This window comes from Pogonomyrmex barbatus, unplaced genomic scaffold, assembly GCF_055798465.1.
Source record: "Pogonomyrmex barbatus isolate J1 unplaced genomic scaffold, ASM5579846v1 scaffold4, whole genome shotgun sequence".
NCBI lineage: Eukaryota > Metazoa > Arthropoda > Insecta > Hymenoptera > Formicidae > Pogonomyrmex > Pogonomyrmex barbatus.
In genome coordinates, this window is record NW_028297138.1 from 12,188,612 (window position 1) to 12,208,947 (window position 20,336).

General features: G+C 35.4%; 6 protein-coding genes across 10 annotated transcripts; 4 read left to right on the forward strand and 2 right to left on the reverse strand.

The window, feature by feature from the left end:
• The first annotated feature begins 132 nt into the window (after nucleotides 1-132).
• Tom70 (translocase of outer membrane 70) lies at nucleotides 133-3,482 on the forward strand. The gene is made up of 8 exons (XM_089080768.1): nucleotides 133-672; nucleotides 1,268-1,441; nucleotides 1,553-1,760; nucleotides 1,859-1,994; nucleotides 2,079-2,433; nucleotides 2,520-2,753; nucleotides 2,937-3,157; nucleotides 3,250-3,482. The coding sequence occupies exons 1-8, from the start codon at nucleotides 424-426 to the stop codon at nucleotides 3,440-3,442; spliced, it is 1,770 nt and encodes a 589-aa protein (XP_088936894.1). The 5' UTR covers nucleotides 133-423; the 3' UTR covers nucleotides 3,443-3,482.
• Nucleotides 3,483-4,306: 824 nt separating this feature from the next.
• On the reverse strand, nucleotides 4,307-10,050 carry Alg7 (Alg7 dolichyl-phosphate N-acetylglucosaminephosphotransferase). Its single transcript, XM_011640847.2, has 8 exons — nucleotides 9,909-10,050; nucleotides 9,382-9,825; nucleotides 8,999-9,113; nucleotides 8,348-8,793; nucleotides 4,835-5,023; nucleotides 4,698-4,768; nucleotides 4,455-4,618; nucleotides 4,307-4,394 (listed from the first exon to the last, which is right to left on the reverse strand). Exons 2-8 carry the CDS (start codon nucleotides 9,552-9,554, stop codon nucleotides 4,329-4,331), a joined length of 1,224 nt encoding a protein of 407 aa, XP_011639149.1. The 5' UTR covers nucleotides 9,555-9,825; nucleotides 9,909-10,050; the 3' UTR covers nucleotides 4,307-4,328.
• Mgat3 (beta-1,4-mannosyl-glycoprotein 4-beta-N-acetylglucosaminyltransferase) lies at nucleotides 5,019-8,201 on the forward strand. The gene is made up of 3 exons (XM_011640846.2): nucleotides 5,019-6,036; nucleotides 6,587-6,857; nucleotides 6,938-8,201. Exons 2-3 carry the CDS (start codon nucleotides 6,699-6,701, stop codon nucleotides 8,066-8,068), a joined length of 1,290 nt encoding a protein of 429 aa, XP_011639148.2. The 5' UTR covers nucleotides 5,019-6,036; nucleotides 6,587-6,698; the 3' UTR covers nucleotides 8,069-8,201.
• Nucleotides 10,051-10,354: 304 nt separating the features above from the next.
• Nucleotides 10,355-12,712, forward strand: LOC105428495 (E3 ubiquitin-protein ligase RNF14). The gene is made up of 5 exons (XM_011640848.3): nucleotides 10,355-10,497; nucleotides 10,571-11,425; nucleotides 11,519-11,747; nucleotides 11,924-12,096; nucleotides 12,177-12,712. Exons 2-5 carry the CDS (start codon nucleotides 10,574-10,576, stop codon nucleotides 12,441-12,443), a joined length of 1,521 nt encoding a protein of 506 aa, XP_011639150.2. The 5' UTR covers nucleotides 10,355-10,497; nucleotides 10,571-10,573; the 3' UTR covers nucleotides 12,444-12,712.
• A 295-nt stretch (nucleotides 12,713-13,007) lies between these two features.
• On the reverse strand, nucleotides 13,008-15,114 carry LOC105428491 (tubulin alpha-1 chain). Its single transcript, XM_011640845.3, has 3 exons — nucleotides 14,943-15,114; nucleotides 14,302-14,524; nucleotides 13,008-14,219 (listed from the first exon to the last, which is right to left on the reverse strand). Exons 1-3 carry the CDS (start codon nucleotides 14,943-14,945, stop codon nucleotides 13,090-13,092), a joined length of 1,356 nt encoding a protein of 451 aa, XP_011639147.1. The 5' UTR covers nucleotides 14,946-15,114; the 3' UTR covers nucleotides 13,008-13,089.
• A 174-nt stretch (nucleotides 15,115-15,288) lies between these two features.
• Nucleotides 15,289-20,289, forward strand: LOC105428490 (protein arginine N-methyltransferase 9). Of its 5 annotated transcripts, XM_089080767.1 has the most exons (8): nucleotides 15,849-16,604; nucleotides 16,674-17,508; nucleotides 17,589-17,715; nucleotides 17,833-18,234; nucleotides 18,348-19,340; nucleotides 19,434-19,587; nucleotides 19,685-19,786; nucleotides 19,858-20,289. In XM_089080767.1, the coding sequence occupies exons 2-8, from the start codon at nucleotides 17,349-17,351 to the stop codon at nucleotides 20,200-20,202; spliced, it is 2,283 nt and encodes a 760-aa protein (XP_088936893.1). In that variant the 5' UTR covers nucleotides 15,849-16,604; nucleotides 16,674-17,348; the 3' UTR covers nucleotides 20,203-20,289. The 5 variants fall into 5 exon arrangements, 4 of the variants coding, with proteins under 4 accessions (XP_011639144.2, XP_011639143.2, XP_088936893.1 ...); XM_011640842.3 differs by lacking the exons at nucleotides 15,849-16,604; nucleotides 16,674-17,508 and adding an exon at nucleotides 15,289-15,814; XM_011640841.3 differs by having other exon boundaries at nucleotides 15,847-17,508; nucleotides 19,434-19,572.
• The last annotated feature ends 47 nt before the right edge of the window (nucleotides 20,290-20,336 follow it).

Genomic DNA, 20,336 nt, shown 5'->3' on the forward strand with positions numbered 1-20,336 from the left:
AAAATTAGCGATAGAGCGATCCATAAAATGGTATCTTAAGAATTGGAAAAAGATAAAGAGAAATTGATACGTTTCTTCGATTTCTTTTTCTAAAGACATTCGCCGAGGGGGCGCTGATGCATGACGAATCTTTCAGGTTCACGAGACTTCCGCAGAACCGTCGCAAACCATCTGCGATATTCGTCGGTGCCGAGAATGAGTGGAAGAGCTGTCTACAACGTAACGCGGTAAGAATCGAATCCGGGGAGTGGTTCGCATAATCGTCGTCTTCGCATCTCCTGCTCTCACAATCTCATAGTTTCTTACGTCGTGAGAGATTTTCAATCGTCATCATCGTCGTCGTCGATTCCATCTTCGTCGTCCTGGTGGTGCCCGGTATCACACATCGTTATCATTCACGCGCAATTAACAATACTAAAAGGAATGACCGCCTCGAGCGGTAGTCCACTGCCGAAATGGCAGCTTGCCCTGGTGCTTGGTGCCCCGGTTGCTATCGGTCTCGGCTACATGTATTACAGAAACAGGACTAACGATAACAGCAGCAAGCCGGGACGCGACAAGTACAGGAGTGATGTGACGGCCAAGGAGAAGAACGGTGCGCCTGCCGATAAACAAATCTCCATCGATGGCGATTGCCCACCAAAAGTGCCTTCCCCCATGGCTGAGCCAGAGGTTAAAACCATGTTCTCAAAATCTAATTGTAAAAAATCCATTTATCTGGTAGAAATGAAGATATCGTACATTGTACTAATCACTCTGAAATCTTGGACGGAGAAGAATTAGCCAATTATATTGATACATTAGCTGAAATATCCATTACAACTGATTAATTTTTACTCTGTCCAAAATCTTGGATCAATTTCTAGTATCATGGACAAGATTTAATGCCTTTTAACTTATGAAGAATATGAAGAATAAAGAGTGACATATTGATATAGTTTCCCTGTATTCATTGGCAGTTAACTGTATTATTGGATGTTATTCTCATGAATGATAATTTTTAATAAATAATCCATAGATATATTGAACTTCAACAAGAGATTATAAAATAGTTTACATAAGATAAATGGACTTTTTTAATTAAACTAGAGTTTCTTAACATACAATATAGATTGTCTAATCTTTAAAACGATATAATTTCAATGAAATGATTGTCTATATGATACCTTCTATAACAGTATTTTATATATATATATATATATGTCTCTTTATCAGATATAAAAGAAAGTATTTGCATGATTGATCTATATAAATTTCTTTATTTTAGACTCCTTTACAAAAGGCGCAGAGGTATAAAAATGAAGGGAATGTATATTTCAAGACAGGAAAGTATGACAAGGCGATTGCTCAATATAACAAAGCCATTGATATTTGTCCAAAGGAGAATGTAGAAGATCTTGCAACTTTTTATCAAAATAGAGCAGCTGCATATGAACAATTGGTAATAAAATTGATAATAATGCTAAATATGAATTTGAATCTTATCTAAGTCGATATATATAAGTATTGCTTTTCAAATAATTATAATATTATAATATTGTATGATTTATAGAAAAGCTATAGTGCTGTAAAAGCAGACTGTACGAAGGCATTAGAATTAAATCCAAAATATGCAAAAGCTTTGCTACGTCGGGCACGTGCTTCGGAACAAATAGGGGATTTAGAAACAGCTTTAGAAGATGTAACTATTGCATGTTATTATGAAGCATTTACAAATAATACTTCCCTTTCAATGGCGGATAAAATTTTGGAGAAACTTGGTAAATTATATATTGAAAGCATTTGGTATTAAATAAAATTATCTTCATAAAATAAAATGAAAAAAATGTAATAACTGAAAAGTACAAATTATTTTCAGGGAAACAAAGCGCCACAGAAAATTTGAAAAACAAAACGTTTATAATGCCAAGTAAACATTTTATCAAAAGTTACATTATGTCTTTTCCTAACGATCCGGTGTTTTCTAGACTTCAACATCTACAAAGAGTTCCAAAGTATAAACGGAAGACTTGGTTTCTGATAATTGTAATGTTTATTTTTTAACGTGTTTATAATATTTGTCATTATTCGATTATTAGGTTTTTCATGAGACCATTACAAGCGTTAATAGAGATGAATTACGATGATGTAATACCACTATGTAATGAGGTGATTCAAAGTCCCGAGTTTAATACATTGCCTTCATCTAAAATAGAAGTGTTACTATTACGAGCTACGTTTTACCTACTCTTGGGCGAACACCAAGCTGCAATGGAAGATTTTGAGAGTATATTAAACAACACAGGTACATCCGATAATGTGAAAATAAATGCTCTAATAAAAAGAGCAGCTTTCTACATGCAAACTGAGAAATTAGACAACACTTTCGAAGATTTTGATGCAGCCATTAGACTGAATCCAGAATATAGTGATATTTATTATCATAGAGGACAGGTATTGTATGCATTAACATTTGTTTTTCACATTCTATATGGATTTATGCATTGTAAAATAATGTAAATAATATTATTCTGTGTTAGATAAATTTATTCATGAACAGAATAAATGAAGCTAAAAGCGATTTTGAAAAGGCTGTTTATTACAATCCAAACTTTGGCATAGCATATGCACAAAAATGTTACATGAATTATCGTTCTGCAATTTTAAATAGAGACGAAGAATTAGCCGAAAAGGCTATGGCAGATTTTGAGAAAACTTTTGATATGTATCCAAATCCTCCTGAATATATACATTGTCATATAATGTATGCTGAGGTATGTATAGCTATTTGTAATTTCCTAAGAGAAATAATTGGAAGTAATATACTATATATATATATATATATATATATATATATATATATATATATATATATATATATATATATATATATATAAAAGTTATGACATGACCATTGGTGTATATGTATTATGGTAAAATTTTTTGGACAATTGTAGATGATGGCCGAAGCTGGACAGTTTGAAAAAGCTGATGCATATTTTGATAAAGCAATTAGAGAAGATCCAGAGAATGCAATTATCTATGTTCAAAAAGGTTTACTGCAACTACAGTGGAAAGAGGATGTTGATAAGGCTGTGAAATATATTCACAAAGCATTAGAAGTAGATGAAAAGTGCGAACTTGCATATGAATCATTAGGAAGTATTGAAGTACGAAGGTACATTTCCAATATAATTTTTATTTTATACTTGTAAGATTTGCATGAAGGATCTAATATTTTAATAAAAATATATTTATTTTTTTTTATAGAGGAAATTTAGAAGAAGCAATAAGATTATTTGACAAAGCTTTAATATTCTGTCGCACTCGTATGGAATTGAAACACATATATAGCCTGAGATATGCTGCGAAAACACAACTTAATATAAAGAGACGTTTAGGTATGGATGTCAATTCTGATTTAAGACAATCCACTCAATTTAACTCGAATTCCATGTCCTAAATTATTCAGAAATAATAAAAGAATACACACCGTTACTAAATTGCAAGAATCAAATTTTATGTTAGCATATCAACCTTTAATACAACAGGGTATCTCAAAAATACAAGTATTTTATATTGTATCATTTTAGATTAGAAAACCAAATTTTAGCGGAATTTATTTTTGATTGTATTCGATGCACTCTGATTTATATCAGAAAGTGAGATATTTCTCAATTATTATCAAAAATTTAAAGTAATTTGTTAATTGAATTTTTTTTAGAATTGTTCAAATTCTACTTTGTAAGATTTTATGTTTGCACAAATAGTTTATGTGTTAAGTAATTTTATATATATATATATATATATATATGTGTGTGTAATAATGCTTGTGAATTTTTAATTTTTGAAATACATTTATCAGTGTTATTTTTGTTCAGAATATTTCATATGTTCACATGAAATTCTTTTGAGTAATTGTTTTTAATCAAGATACAAGATTTTAATCAAGATACATAATTTATTTTTTATAATAATTTTTAGAGAAGCTCTATGGTTATTTCTTACTTAATCTTGTGCAGAAAATAATGTATTAAATATTTATAATATACTTTTTGATATCCTGAATCATACAATTTAAGGAAAGGCCTTCAAAATTTTTAATGTAGTTTTGAAATTCTATTAGAAGGGAGTAGAAATTATATCATCATATTGATAATAATTGTAATAAATTTGAAATTTTTACAGTTGTAATATATTTTAATAAATCTCTATTTTCTAAAAAAAGCTTCTAAAAAAATAATAGAAATATTGTATGAACAATATCATTATCTTCTAATTACACACACACACACACACACACACACACACACATTTCATAAAAATATAATAAGCATTTTTGTATTTATTTAAACATCATAAAATATGGAAGCCAAAGGATATCTTATAATGAATGCCAGCATACTGCTGATAACCTGAAAAATATTAATTTTGTGTATATTTTAATTATATCTACTTATTTAAATAAAAATTACCTGTATTATCAATAATATGGATGTAAGTGTTGGTTCTCTCATTGGACCAGCATGGATCAGTATAAAGTTAATCAAAGTTAGGTTGTTGCAAATTATAATACCTTTCTCATCTTCTTGCCATTTTACTAATTTAAATGTTTTTAATATCCATGTCAATAATCTTCCTAATTAGATAAAAGATATAATTCTCTAAATAATTATATGAGCAGTTTTTTCCTTACAAAATAAATTATACTATCATACCAAGTGCATTAAGTTCCGATTTGTGAAATATAGTTACACTAGGTTCCAATTTATCCGTTTCTTTGTTATATCTGCGAACAAAATATGTATGTAGATTTTAAAAAATTTTTCAACGGTATCTTATTTTCAAAATTTACTTTGGTAATCTGTGTCTAGGACATGACACAAGATGAAACAGCTGCGGTATACTGTACAGAAAATTGATTATCTGCGGGATAAAAAACAATAAGGTTGTCTTACTGAAATGACCTAGGATACCGACGACAGCAAAAGTCATTCCTGACAAGTAGCAAAACGTGTCGCCCACGAAAACTTGTGATGGATACCTTGAACAAAATCCATGTATATTCAATTTTACAAAATACGTAATATTCCTTCAATGTTGTAAAATATATTTATAAATTTATATTCATTTATGCACGTAACAAATTACAGAGCGGATTATCAATTCATCAATTCTATATTACATATACCAATTTTACATAACATATTACGCAAATTTTTTTTCTATACAAATAAAAATTGTAAACGCGCGTGGGACATCGTCCCGAGGGGACATTTCAAATCGAGACATCGCGCCACTGCTTCATGAACCAAGAGGTCACCATGATGACTACAAACGCGTGAATCTTGAGAATCGTGTCTGATTGCAAGGAAAGAAATTGAGCGACATCGAAAACTATCGCTTTATCTGCCTAACTAATTCTCGTCGGATTAATGATCCAACTTCTGACTCATGGGCGGGTCCGCTTCGTCTGTAGAACAGATTACTCATGCATTGCAACATGGAGCGGAGGAACGGAGGGGTGGTATGTAGCTACAGTAGATGAGATGCCCCCGTAAGACGCGTGCGCCTCGCAAATAGTCACGATCGGCGAGAGTGTGTTCGTCGACCAGCACCGGGCGGGATCGCCGGCTGGCTGGCTGGCTGGTTGATTTTGCTTGCGCTCGCTTGCTTGGTGCGGCACTCGGGCGTGGTTTTTCACGTCGTCGCGGTGCGCGCCCGGTCAGGGAGGAGAGGGAGAGAAGTTGCACCTGGATCTCGGGGGGCGCTCCTCCTTCGCCGCGGCTAGTCAGCCCGCCTGAGTCAAGCAGCGACTATCGACGGGACTAGAGATATGCGCGGTATCACGCGGCGTCGCCGGTCGTCGATCATCGTATAGTCATCGTGGGATCCGACAAGCCGTCAAAATCAGCGTATCCGGCAATTACGGATATTGCGAGTTAAATGGCACGTTGTATCGCGGTGACGTCATCATACGAGCATCACGGGGTCCTGGTGAGATCATCGTCGAAGGCGTCGTCGCTGTCGTCGCCATCGTCATCGTTAGACAGCATTGTGAGCGGTGCCTTATTATATAATAATGTTGTGGGCGAGGAGTACACGCGTACGGGGCGGAGATTGCCGGGATATTTAACTCGCGCGGAATCCAATCGACAGGCGATATTCCCTGCAATGCAGCGGATCGGTGACGCGAATTCCGCTTATCTCACACGACTGAAAAGAATATCATGAATGATGAATCAGACAAATATACGGGAATATATGAAAGAAATATCATGTTGAGAAATCAGGTCAACAAATTTCTCATGTTAAAATTTTCTATAATTCGCATTGGATTTCAGAATAAATCCTTTTGTGTGTGTGCGCGCAGTTTATACGCGCGTTCATTGCGATTTTTCAATTGTTCTTTACACATTGCGTGGCGCATAAAGTTATTATAAAATAGAATTCCATCCTGTATTCTAATACGAATTATAGATCGTCTACAGTGGGTTTCGGGTAGAAATGCATAATGCAAAAAATATTGTGGATCCAAAAAGAAAAATTGAAGATTGAATAAAATTCAGATAAAAAGGTAAATTTAAGTTACTGATTTTGTTCTCAGATAATGCTCATGGGATTGTAATTTCAACGAAGATGTCTCAGATAACGAGCAAGATTTCTCTCCAGGAATATAAGATGAGAAATTGAATTATTTGAGCACAGGGATTGGTGCCATGCAGGTCCGTCTAGATGGGAAGCTGGCGTTGCTGTATACTCTATTGGTATTACAAGTTCTGATTGTTATGGTCTACGTAGCCACAACTCCGCCAGCCGAGCTAGCTGTATCAACGACTCGTGCATCCGTCAGTTTTGTCAAGTTCGAGGCGTCACAGGTGCTGTGAATTAGCGATTGGCAATATAAATAATTTTATTCGAAATATTCTAAAACTAAAGGTTTCTTGTTTTATTAAAGGAATTGCACGTGAGTCAGGGCAATCGTAAAAAATCACCAATCTACCAGACAATCAATAGGGAGGTAACGTTGAAGGATGTCAAGACGTTTAGATTGTTTGAAGTATACAATCGTACCGTATGTTGGAAGTTTGGAGTGGACCAGCATAAAATGAAAAGCAATGAGCATTTGGAAAAATGTATTTGCAATCACGGGTGGCACGGCTTGGATTGCGGACAGCCAGAAGTCGTATGGAGAGCGATCATGGCGTCGAAGCAAAATGTCAGTCTAAAACGTCGTAAGACCGCCAGACACATTATTCACACCTTTTTCTTGAGTGACTACAATTCGGCGATTGCCGAAGTAATAGTAGAGGAACTCTACAATGTGGTGGATCTTTTCGTAATTTGCGATTTCAACAACGCAGAGGACAACTTCCGTCATAAGTTATCTAAGGGATTGCTGCAGCGGGAGCAGAAGAAGATTTTATACATCAACGTGGCGTCCAAGTCTCGTAAACCATCTAGAATAATATCGAGATATGTTTGGGATAAAATCAAGACTGTGGTGTCGAATTTAAAAGACGACGATATCTATGTAACAACAGAACCGGAGCAGATACTGAATTCCAGGGCATTAATGTTCCTTAAAGTGTATGATGGTTGGCCTCAGCCCATTGGGTTTAGATTAAGATGGTCGATATACGGCTTTTTCTGGCAGCATCCACTCAAGACAACGATCACGCTCGGCGCATATACTGTCGGCTTGATGTGCAACGCCTATCAATCCAACTCGCTTGTGCTGCGACAGCAGTTGGACGGAGATACCAGTGAAAGAGATATTTTAGGATTAGTTATAGGAGATTTGAATCACTACGGCGGGTGGTATTGCAATCTGTGTCAAGCGCCCGCAAATATTATTATCGGTCTTCGCAATAAAGTCCAATCTAAGGAGATTTATATCGAGAAGACTATCGATGTACCGTTCGTCGAGGACCTAATAGGTAGCGGACTATGGTTGGACGGTAAAACGAGTCTTCTAAGAGTCTCTAAGTCCAGGGATTCCTACTTCGCGCCAGAAACGATTCTCAACAATACATGGAAGTACGACTGGCTGGTAGAAAATTTTTACGCTAAATTAGATTACTACTGACGTACTGGTCGCACCCGACTGTGATATTAACTCATACTCAATACTCAATGTACACTAATGTAATATTATATCGAATTTATACACTAAATATTACGTTGACGAAATATAAATGTTAAATGGTTTATACATATAACTTATGCACGCTTGGACATTCAAATCTTTCCTAATCCGAAAACGCTCCTTCCACATAAGTTACTATACGTTATCGTGATATAAATAGTTGCTATCATCAATAATAATTTTATATCGAAAGAAATGACATTCTTTAATACAACTTACCAATTAAATTTGAATAATGCGAGAGAAGTTGCTATATAAGGTAGCATAAAGTATATTGAAAACTGATGCGCCTTCCACTGACTGCTGTATAATTCTACGATGTTGAAGATAAGAATACTCGTAGCGATGATTAAACTTTGTCCAACTTCCAAACCATTTATCCCAGCTAATATATTTATAGCATTTGTACAAAACACTGCCAACATTCCCATATATACATAATAGAAAATCCACAAATCTAGTGAAAAACCGAACCAGGGTCGCAACGGTTTTGGTATGATGATTATTGTGGAATTAAAGTTAACATAATAAACCATCAATAATGGCAAGGATGCTATAGTAGGCAAAAGTAGTTTATGTCGCCAACGAAGATTCAAGACGTCGTCAGCAAAACCCAGAAATAACATGCAACATATCGACAGTAATGCAGCCAGAAATTCAACAAACTGTAATAAAAAGCGTTTTATCTTATCTACAAATTTATATATACTTTGAAATTAAATGCAATAATATTGTACATCTTATCTTGTATTCTTTAATTGTATTCTATAATTATTTTATAATTATTTTTCATGTTAATAATTCTAATTTAATTTTCTAAGATCAGACTCAATGAGAAGAAGAGTTAATTCTAACTGATATGTTTGTTACCTTATCATGTGGAAAGTTTTCATTTCTAATTATGCAATCTGTAAATGGTATAGGAATAAATATGAACATTGTAATAAGAAATAAGCATCCAGTGACAACACCTATCGCCTCTGGTCTGTAAGAATAAACCGGCTGTATGAAAGCATTGTTGTGTATAGGACACATATAAAACATACGACAATAATAAATTATTTCACATCAGATAAATCTCTCGGAAACTAAACGATCAACTTTCTTAGATAAAACTTCATAAATAAAATTAGAATTACAAATCACAAAAATCTAGTAGTCTATTAAAATTAAAAAAACATACAGAAAAAGGAATTGATCGGTCTAATTTCTGAGACTCAAGTGACAGTTTAGTGCATTCTCGTCTCACTTACACTTTCTCACTACTCCTTTTACTCATGTCGATGCCATAGAGATTAGCCGCAACGAACGTGGACTTTATTCTCGGAATCAGACGAACAGTCGAGACATATGCGATCGCGGACAACACCGCATTGATGCATACCGGGAAGAGCATCTTCCAAGTATCGTTCTCGGCATTCATCATCGACGATCCGTAAAACTGATCTCAGATTCTCACCCACCCGCGAGTCAACACGCGATTGGCTCCGACAAGCGGAGAAAAAGCCGGTGCTTTCTCGCTACGCCGATAACGCGATTGCGACATGATGCATCGTTACCGCACTTGTTAAACACATACCATGCATACCGCAAATATTTATCTTCTGCCTCGTGGGCGCCGCCATATTCGACGTATCGATCTATCGACGATCTATCGAAAATCGACCAGGTCGATCGAGAGCTCCGAAACGGAGAATCTAAAAAAAAAAAAGAAAATTAAAAAAAATATATTATCGAAACATTTAGCGCATATTGCCGAAGTGATGCCACAGATTCTTACAAAGAAAAATTTTCGCTTCTTCTTCTTCATAATTTCGCCTTTTTTCCCATTACTTTGTCCAGTTACTTTATCGATATTGCCAAATAGTAGATTCTCTTGACATACTTCCCACACGTACAAAAATTATTAGGATATATCGATAATTGTAATGTGTTATTCGTCGTTTTGTAGATATAATATGCTTTTTCCTCTCTCTTTATTTTCGCATCGCAAAGAAAGGTGAACACTTGAATCAGGCAGTCGAACGCTGTGCAGGCGCTACACGCAGTCATCTTCATCATTAGTCATAGATTTTCAAGCACAGTCTCGGTACGTGTTTATTTACGAGGTAACCAACAAGATTCTCTGTTTTCGTTTCATCCTGTCACTTCACGATCATCGGAGTGAGCGTAGGTCGCATTGCGCAAGATTTGATGTAAATTCGCAATCATTCGGTAAACGTGAAATTACCCCAAGAATCAACGGACGCATAACCCTCTCTCGTACCGTCGAACGCAACATGCTCCGTTTTTGACAGCTAGATTGCAAAGTGCGAGACGATTAATCACAAGACCCGAAATCGTGCGCTCTACGAATTTCTAGAAATTCGGTAAGAACCGCAAATTTTTTTATACAAAAAGAAATTCATGCCTAATAATCCAATAATCGTTCTTATCTTTCAGTCGATGGACCACGAGAAACAGAAGGATGAGATCACCGCGTTGGAAAGCATTTACAATGAGGAGGAATTCTCGTATCACGAGGAGAACGGCCAGTATGAATGCAGCTTCAAAATATTCGTGAATCTGCCGGCCAAGTGTCACTTGTCGTATAAAGATCTGAGACACGAAACGGATTTGGCACAGGAAGTACAGATTTCATATCTACCACCTTTGACATTACACGTTACGTTACCAGAGGATTACCCATCCGTGTCTGCTCCTACGTTCATGTTATGTTCCTCTTGGTTGTATCCGATAGTACTGTCTAAGTTATGCAGAAAACTCGATTCGTTATGGGAGAGCAGCAAGCAAGAGATTCTCTTTACATGGGTAGAGTTCCTCCAGGATGAAACGCTCAACTTCTTAAAAATTAAGGACCGTCTGGATATGGATCACATGTACACGTCTTACAAGAGAGCACTGGAAAAATTGCAGGGCTCTCAAGCAAACAAGGAAACAGGCGAGTCTAATAAGCAATGCAACAGCGAGGCCACCAGAGAGAGCGGCATGTCAAAGAAAACCAATGTTCTTGACAAAAGAGCCATTCTAGATTGTCCAATCGGTAGGAATCCTATCCAGATGTTAATCGATTATAATGAGAAACGGAAACAGATCGAATTCAAAAAGAATTTTTATACGTGCAACATCTGCTTCACTGATAAATCAGGAGAGCACTGTACGCAGTTTCTGCCTTGCGCTCATATCTTCTGTAAAGATTGCATCAGAGGCTATTTCGAAGTGAGGATCAAGGAGGGAAATGTACAAAATATTTGTTGTCCTGAAGAGAAATGCAAGTTTGAAGCTACGCCTAGCCAGGTAATTATTTCGGTTAATTAGTTCTTATTTTTGCGCCAATTAACATCGAGAAAAATGAAATTTTTATAATGCGTCTATGATCATTGGTTGTAGGTAAAAGAATTGGTAAGTTCGGAGTTATTCTCAAAATATGATTCCTTACTGTTAAGTACCACGTTAGACACCATGATGGATATAGTTTATTGTCCGAGACGACATTGTCAGTATCCGGTAACTCGCGATCCTGATGATAATATGGCAAGATGTCCAGTTTGTCAATACGCATTCTGCGTTCGTTGCAAGATGGTTTATCATGGTGTAGAACCCTGTAAAATTAGTTCAGGTATGCGCATATAAATCCAATGATATTACCAATGATATTTGCATTTTACATACATCATTAATGTTACTTACTTTTGTTCTATTTACTTTTAAATCAAAAATTTGTTATAAATTGAATTTTTTTATATTTTATATAACGATCTAATGTATATTACGTGATGTACTTCTCATTAATAGCTGAAAAACAACGATTATTGAAAGAATACGAATCAGCCAGTAACGAAAAGAAAGCCGAAATGGAGAAGTATTATGGGAAGAGACAACTTCAAACGATGATGGAGAATACCATGTCTGAAAATTGGATCAATGATAACAGTCATAATTGTCCTCACTGCAAAACTGCAATCGAGGTATTAAATTTATCTTATAGTTGTACGATTATGCTTGTTTCAATTGCGGATAAATAATTATTCGAATTGTTTTCGAGAAGAAATCGGATGGCTGCAACAAGATGACGTGTTCGCATTGTGGCACATATTTCTGTTGGTTATGTGGCACGCGGCTGAATCCCGAGGCGCCTTACTTACACTTCCGAAATCCTGAATCTAAATGCTTCAACATGTTATATCGCGGTGTAATACCCGATGAACTAGATGATGACGATGATTTCGATTTTCACGCCGAATACCTGGACTACTATTCCGAAGATGAAGAGTATATTCAAGATGAAGATTTCGTATTGGAATTAGACGATTGAATCAATGTTGAAAAATCAATTACGGATTTAATTTTCGAATTTATAAAATATATATATATATATATATATATATATATATATATACATTGAATTTTTAAAAAAATAGTTGATCATGATAAATATAGACGCATGTTTTTACAGAAAATGCATTGTAAATTTTAGTTAAATTTGAAGAATCATGTAAATGTTTTTATGAACGTATATGGATCGGATCATGAAATTATCATTGTAAAACGAATTATTGCAAAATATACAAATTATTTTTTCAATAGTATCAGTTTCTTGCTCTCGCACATAAAAACATTTTACTTGAAAAACATGTTTTGAATAACGACAACAAACATCCAAAACTTTGTCAATATATTTTACCAAAAAATTTAAAATGAAGATAAATCTTTTTTATATTAAAGTTACCTTAATGGCATTGTAATCTTTGCAAAATCGAGTTCTTGGTTATACTAAAGCATTGCGTCGAATATTATAAATCAATATTTGCGGAGCAAAGAAGCATTTACTTCAATGTGATTCGGGAAAGAAAGGTGAATATATCGATTAGATGCAAGATTGCGTTGCAAATGGATTCAGTTACTTTATTTCAAAACACATGGAGATATTTTCAAAGCCATGAGATAGGGGGGGTCGCATTTTAATATTCTTCGGCGCCCTCTTCGCCCTCGCCTTCGGCGGAATCCATTCCGACTTCTTCATAATCTTTCTCGAGCGCAGCAAGATCTTCACGCGCCTCGGAGAACTCTCCTTCCTCCATACCCTCACCGACATACCAGTGAACGAATGCGCGCTTAGCATACATAAGATCGAACTTGTGATCCAAACGGGCCCAGGCCTCTGCGATGGCAGTGGTGTTCGACAACATGCAGACGGCGCGCTGGACCTTGGCAAGATCACCGCCGGGTACGACGGTCGGCGGTTGATAGTTGATGCCGACCTTGAAACCAGTGGGACACCAATCGACGAACTGAATGGTACGCTTCGTCTTGATGGTAGCGATTGCCGCGTTGACATCCTTGGGTACGACGTCGCCACGATACAGCATACAACAGGCCATGTACTTGCCATGGCGCGGGTCACATTTGACCATCTGATTAGCCGGTTCGAAACAGGCGTTTGTAATCTCCGAGACGGAGAGCTGCTCATGGTAAGCCTTCTCGGCTGAGATAACGGGCGCATACGTCACCAGGGGGAAGTGGATTCTTGGGTAGGGTACCAAGTTGGTCTGGAACTCAGTCAGATCGACGTTCAGGGCACCATCGAACCGCAGAGAGGCTGTGATAGACGATACGATCTGACCTATCAAGCGATTCAAGTTGGTATAGGTCGGCCTCTCGATGTCCAAATTACGACGGCAAATGTCGTAGATCGCCTCATTGTCAACCATAAATGCACAGTCGGAATGTTCAAGAGTGGTGTGTGTCGTCAGAATGGAGTTGTATGGCTCAACCACGGCAGTAGAGACTTGTGGTGCGGGATAAATGGCAAACTCGAGTTTCGATTTCTTGCCATAGTCAACGGATAAACGTTCCATCAACAGAGATGTGAAACCAGAGCCAGTGCCACCGCCGAACGAATGAAAGATGAGAAAACCTTGCAGGCCAGTACATTGATCTGCAAGCTTGCGAATGCGGTCCAGCACAAGATCAACAATCTCCTTGCCAATCGTGTAATGACCACGAGCATAGTTGTTTGCAGCATCCTCCTTGCCAGTGATCAATTGTTCCGGGTGGAAGAGCTGGCGATAAGTTCCAGTGCGAACCTCATCTATACGCACACAAAAATTTAAATAAATAAAATTATCAAAGTATTAACATTAATAAATTATATCGTATAGAAATATACATACCAACTACAGTAGGTTCCAAATCGATAAAGACAGCCCTGGGTACATGTTTGCCAGCACCAGTTTCGCTAAAGAAGGTGTTGAAGCTGTCATCTCCACCTCCAATAGTTTTGTCAGACGGCATTTGACCGTCCGGCTGGATGCCATGTTCCAGGCAATACAATTCCCAGCAGGCATTACCGATCTGCACTCCGGCTTGTCCAACGTGGATTGAGATGCACTCACGCTAAACGAATCATATGGACATTAATATTATAAGATTTTGAGTCTCAAATTTTTATTACAAAAAGCCGTGAAAAATAAGTTTGCGAAATAAATGAGTTTGCGGACGCGACCGGAGGTTTATTGATTTTCTACAATGGCTCACCGGGGTCAATGACTCTTAATATTCATTAAATGGAATATTCTAGAAACTCAGATAGATGAAATATCCCAGAAATCCAGATAATCATAGCAAAAGATTAGCAAAAATTGATCAGATACGTGATATGAATTTTTGTTATAACAAAGGCGTGACGACGTGAGCTAAAATAGCAAATGCCGTGACCGGCCGGCGTTTAACCGTTACAAGATGGCCGTCGTCTTCCGTGCGAGGCTCGACATTTTCACGAAAGAAACCGCTTCTACGATCTCTCATTACTCACCATTTTGTATTATAGGTTGTTCGTTGTTGTCTTCTTAGAAAACGGAGCTAGGAATAGCCACGGGGCGATCGATAGTTGGCGAAAGCAAGTAATGGAGCTTTTGCTAACAACTATACGACGTACAACGTCCGATCGACGACCAGCGACTGTTGGGCGTGCGACGCCTACTGCGCGCTATTTATACCCGTTGAAATCGACCGTTCCAGCGCGCGCTGATTGGCCGGTGGTGACGTCGTATCGCGCGCTGATTGGTCACGCGCAAGACCGCAGCACGCATCACGCTCGATTGCCGTTCTCCACGCGAGACGATGTAGTGCGAGGTCCGTTGACTCTAATTCGAATTATTTTTTCTCTCTAAGGAATAATTCTCGCCTTTTTCCGGATCCCGAGTGCGATTCATAAAGCGGGATCGTGAAATTATTTATATGCATTTCTTTGAGAACGGCGACGCGGACTTTCGCCGCATTTTGGAGCTTCATTTCGCTGTCACCAAGCAAGGGTTTTATGTCAATTGCACCATATATGGGCTGCGTCTTCCCGAGGCGCGGTCGAGTCATTTCTCTCCAGTCATTTCTTTTTTTGGCAAACGAAAATCTGCCCATGGGATGTCGAATGGAGGACAATGATCGAATCGCCTTGAAAAGCGGATTCATCGAATAATTTTTCAATTCTTCGTCCTCATGCTAAATAATTAACGTTATCTCAGTATCTGGAGATCATTTCATGATCTGATTCTCCTTTGAGCTTCGCCCGAATGCACTTCATGTCGACAATGATTGTGTCTGTCGATAATATAAGTATACAGTTAAGTTGTTGCGTGCCAGAATAATTCGCTCGCTGTCTGGAATTCACGAGGAGGGAAGCTGAAAGAGGTATCATGTCCTCAATTGACATTAATGTTGTCATAGGTTTTAATTTCGACGAAATATCAAATTGCATGCGAGACGAGGAGAAAATATCAAATTTTTCATCGTATAGTTGTCACTTGATTTGTTTAATAATACAATTTTCTACAATGTCTAATGTTACAAATTATTCATCTCTTACTTTTGCAAAAATTAAAATTTATTTTAATGACTTCCTTCTAGAAATAAATCTTGCTTTTAAAACCCGCAACACGCGATGTCTCTAACTTAACTTAATTTTCCTGTAATCTTCTAATTGAATGCTTCAAACAATGAGAAAGTAGGTTGGAGATAATTATCCCAATATCTAAGAGGTAAAAAGAGGAGCTATAGCAAGATAAAAAAAAAAACATATAAATCTAGTCAGTATGTTTGCACAAAATTTACAAAGAAAATTAAACATTAAAATTATTTGCTTCTTTTTTTTTGTTTGCTTTCAAACAAAAGTTGATGAAAAAAAAAAGCAGATTAATATTTTAACATTTTTATTATATCAAGAATAGATATTAAGATGTGTGAGCTATATCCAATTAAGCGATTACGTGGCAGATGTATTTTCCTTTGAGTATGCAAGTGAATATAACACTACATCCGCGTGTACGCACACACCCATACACATTTTTGTATGCATAATTAAAAAAAAAGCTTGAGAGTGGCCATCCCAGTCTTTTTCGTGACATCATCGAAATTGTCATATAGACACGATTTTATTGCAAAATAGATGTTTTATAATAGTTTCGAGTGGAACCTAATCCAGGTTAGTGCACTCGCTTTTTTCGTTCTTCCTTTTTTCTAACGCTGCCATTTTATGTCTATCTCATTTTAGGTGCAAAAAGTGCACTAACCGGGTTAGATTCTCTTCACTCGACAACGCTATTATAATTCTAAATTCAATCATAGATAGTTGATGGCGATAGTGTACAAATTTCGATGGCGTCATAAAAAAGGCCAAAATGGTCGCTTTCAGCTTCTCTTTGAATATATACATGCAGACAGAAACCTATCACAACATTTCTTATTGAATTTCGAAGAGTAAGACATTGCGACTAATGAAAATATGACCAATATTGTACAACAAAATTTTTGAAAGTATTGATTGGTTACAAAATAAAGAAATTTTAGGGATCCAAAAACTTCACTATTCTATAACCAATCAACATGTTTAACAAATTTATCATACGACACTATAAATGTTAGCCTTAACCTATTCCACATTAATTGGACAAAATTCAATAGTGTCAATTCTAGACGCTTTTAGGATGCTGTAACTTTTTTTTAGAAAGTTAAATCGCTTTATTTACAACACAGATCGAAGTGAATAAAGCATTAAGTTAATTAATGCTTGACAAATACGCGTGGTTTTTATTTAATATTGTTAGTGAGCTAGTTAATATTTATTCAAATGATTATTCGTTTAGTGTGAAAAGTTAATTTTAAGTTTTACATTACGGTGAGATTTTAGTAAAAATAGTGCGAACAAAATAAAGAGAATCAATACACAATGCAAGCAGAAGTAAATAGCATATTGGAAAAGTCACTGGAAAAAGCCAAAGAATATGATAGAATTGGAAATGTTGGAAAAGCTTTTGCATATTATATTCTTTTTGCAGAATTATCTGCAAGAAGATCAGAAATTGAAGAAACATTTACAGATGTGCTATGTAAAATTTATATATAATTTATATTTATAAACGCAACATATATATTTTATATAATGATAAAAATGATATTTAATTTCCAGGTGAATGGGGAATGCAACTAGCAGAAAATAATAAATTTTCTGACATTGTAAGGTGCTACAAATTTTCCTTGAATATTTATCCAAATAATCCTCGTATGCTCAATAATTTTTCAGCACATTTATTAAGGTAATTTCCATATCGTTATCCATAAACGTTGATTTGATAATTGCTTTCACGATAAATTTTTATAATTGCTATTTCTGATCTGAAAGACTCATGGAATGCCACATATAATTGTTAAAGGAATAACGAACCCATAAGGGCAATAGAATATTTAAAAAGAGCTTTGAAAGTTGATGTTAACTTTCTACCAGCAGAGCGAAACTTGCAAAATGCATATAGTATGGCAGTAGACAGGTGGCATTTCACAATGCTCAATGACAAGCAGAGAAATAATGCTTTCGAACAAGCCATAAGAAAGAGAATCAGTCAGGGCTATGATACAGTATTGGATGTAGGAACTGGTACTGGTCTTTTAAGTCTGTATGCAAAAAGTGCTGGAGCCACAAAGATTTATGCATGTGAATGCTCTGAAGCAATGACGTTGATTGCAAAAGAAGTATTTGAATCTAATAATGCAACTGATATAAAATTAATACCGAAATTATCATTTGATCTTAAAGTACCTGAAGATATTCCAGAAAGGTTTGTATATGCACATGTAAACCACAATGTATACTTGTATTATTTCATAATTATTCATGCATGTTAATTATTATATATTGGTTAATACTAAAACCATGTATCTGTAATTTTAGAGTAAAATTAATAGTGACTGAAACGTTTGATGCTGGCTTATTTGGAGAACTTGTAATACCATCTATGATTAATGTGCATATGAACATTTTAGATTTAAATGGTATGATAATACCTATGGGCGCGACGGTCTATGCAGCAGCTATTGAATGTGAATATATTAGGTTTAGATCATCAGTGATCTTTGACAAAATAAAAGATCACTGTCTGTTAAATTTTAACAAAGTGTTTGTGCTCTCAGACGATGAATATTACGATACAGAAAATCTGGAAAAAGTTCAAATTAATTATGTTACAGAGCCACAGATGCTCTTTAATGTCAATTTTAACAATTTAATAGAATTGTGCGAATTCTGCAAGGATGGGATAAAACAGATGCTGCAAACAAAATGTAGATATAATGGTATCATAGATGGTTTGATCACTTGGTTCAAATTACATCTGGATGAAGAGATCACGCTAGATTCCTCAGATGGAAAATCTTGCTGGCAATTTGCTGTTTTTTCGACAATACCAACCGCATGCCACAAGGATGATATCTTGACGATAAAAGCAGAAACTTTTAAAGGCAAACTGAAATGTTCCTATGATATGAGCGATGCGCGATCGAGCGAGAACTATACAGTTTATCACTTGCCAAAAGAAATAATTGCTTTTCTGAATGACTTTGATTATGTCAGATTACTTACAGAAGTTGGTAAATTTCAAGAGAATAGAAAAATGAAATATATTTTAGATACTTCACCTTTTCCGATTTACGGGTTAACTCTCTTGAAGAAATGTAATGATAGTGGAATTTTATATTACAAAACTGACAATCCAATATTATGTGCTTTGATTGAGCAAATAGCTCGTGATAGTGGGCTACATGGAAAAGTGCATACAATATCGACCTATAAGGAAATTCCATGTTCTCTAGATTCCGTATTTATTCATAATTTTGACATTAAAGGTGAACTGAAAGACGATCATGATAGTTGTTATAAAATTTCTAGGTAAAATTTCTACCATATCATATATACAACATTTTTACATATTACATGTTATTTGTAGTTATATACCTATTAAAATCTGTCATTTTGTTTCAGGAACTTACTTAAAACAAATGGCGTGTTGTTACCGGAAAAGATTTTCCTTATGGGACAATTAGTATACTCAGAAGATTTACCAAATATGGTTTATGTACAAGATGAAAATGTCCAAAGATCATCTTATTTATTAAATACTGTTTGTAACCATACGGTATAATTCATATTAATGATGGTTAATAATGTAAAAATAAAATTTTCTAAAATTTATTTGTTCAATATAATAATAGAATAATGAATTTTCTTTTCAGAATTTAGATAGCGAAGATTCTATGTATACACGGGATAATACAACCAATAAAGTAAATAAAAGTACAAATTATGTAATTGCTGAATACATTAACAAATATAAGGTAAAGCCATACTTAAAATTTTTCTCTAGATTGAATTTGTTGATTTTTATCTCTATATTATTCTGCTCCAGATCAACCAAATATTTGATTTGAATTCGAGTTTATATTCATGTGAGATTATGTCTGAGCCGCGAATACTAATAGAAATAAATGAAACAGAAACTACCGAAACAATAGTGAATTTTGGAAAAATAAGTAACAAAAATAGAAAAACTTTACCGAATGCCTTAATATGCTGGTATAAAGTTCAGCTAAGTCTACATCACATACATGATACAAAAAAGGATGCTTTCATGAATCATACTGCGATTGTTTTTGAAGATGAATTTAAAGACATTATTTTAAGAAACCAGGAAATAAAAATTAAAATCCATCAAATGAAAGGTTTAGTGAAAATTATAGTATTAAATGTGTAAAAGTTTACAAGAACAAATTATTTTACAATTTTGTAAAATTTTCTATGGAAAACACAATTTTTATAATATAATATCTTTCTTATGTAATATATTTTGTGTTTATTTTTTACATGATATCTTAGAACATTCCTTAT

Coding starts and splice junctions, on each gene's coding strand:
- Tom70 (XM_089080768.1), top strand. CDS start 424: ATGACCGCCTCGAGCGGTAGTCCACTGCCGAAATGGCAGCTTGCCCTG. Junction 673..1,267: donor CCCCCATGGCTGAGCCAGAG/GTTAAAACCATG, acceptor TCTTTATTTTAG/ACTCCTTTACAAAAGGCGCA. Junction 1,442..1,552: donor CAGCTGCATATGAACAATTG/GTAATAAAATTG, acceptor TATGATTTATAG/AAAAGCTATAGTGCTGTAAA.
- Mgat3 (XM_011640846.2), top strand. CDS start 6,699: ATGCAGGTCCGTCTAGATGGGAAGCTGGCGTTGCTGTATACTCTATTG. Junction 6,858..6,937: donor TCAAGTTCGAGGCGTCACAG/GTGCTGTGAATT, acceptor GTTTTATTAAAG/GAATTGCACGTGAGTCAGGG.
- Alg7 (XM_011640847.2), bottom strand. CDS start 9,554: ATGATGAATGCCGAGAACGATACTTGGAAGATGCTCTTCCCGGTATGC. Junction 9,114..9,381: donor AAAAGGAGTAGTGAGAAAGT/GTAAGTGAGACG, acceptor TTATTCTTACAG/ACCAGAGGCGATAGGTGTTG. Junction 4,395..4,454: donor CCATATTATTGATAATACAG/GTAATTTTTATT, acceptor AATATTTTTCAG/GTTATCAGCAGTATGCTGGC.
- LOC105428495 (XM_011640848.3), top strand. CDS start 10,574: ATGGACCACGAGAAACAGAAGGATGAGATCACCGCGTTGGAAAGCATT. Junction 11,426..11,518: donor TTGAAGCTACGCCTAGCCAG/GTAATTATTTCG, acceptor CATTGGTTGTAG/GTAAAAGAATTGGTAAGTTC. Junction 12,097..12,176: donor ACTGCAAAACTGCAATCGAG/GTATTAAATTTA, acceptor GTTTTCGAGAAG/AAATCGGATGGCTGCAACAA.
- LOC105428491 (XM_011640845.3), bottom strand. Junction 14,220..14,301: donor TTTGGAACCTACTGTAGTTG/GTATGTATATTT, acceptor GTGTGCGTATAG/ATGAGGTTCGCACTGGAACT.
- LOC105428490 (XM_089080767.1), top strand. CDS start 17,349: ATGCAAGCAGAAGTAAATAGCATATTGGAAAAGTCACTGGAAAAAGCC. Junction 17,509..17,588: donor AACATTTACAGATGTGCTAT/GTAAAATTTATA, acceptor TTTAATTTCCAG/GTGAATGGGGAATGCAACTA. Junction 19,588..19,684: donor ATACTGTTTGTAACCATACG/GTATAATTCATA, acceptor TTTTCTTTTCAG/AATTTAGATAGCGAAGATTC.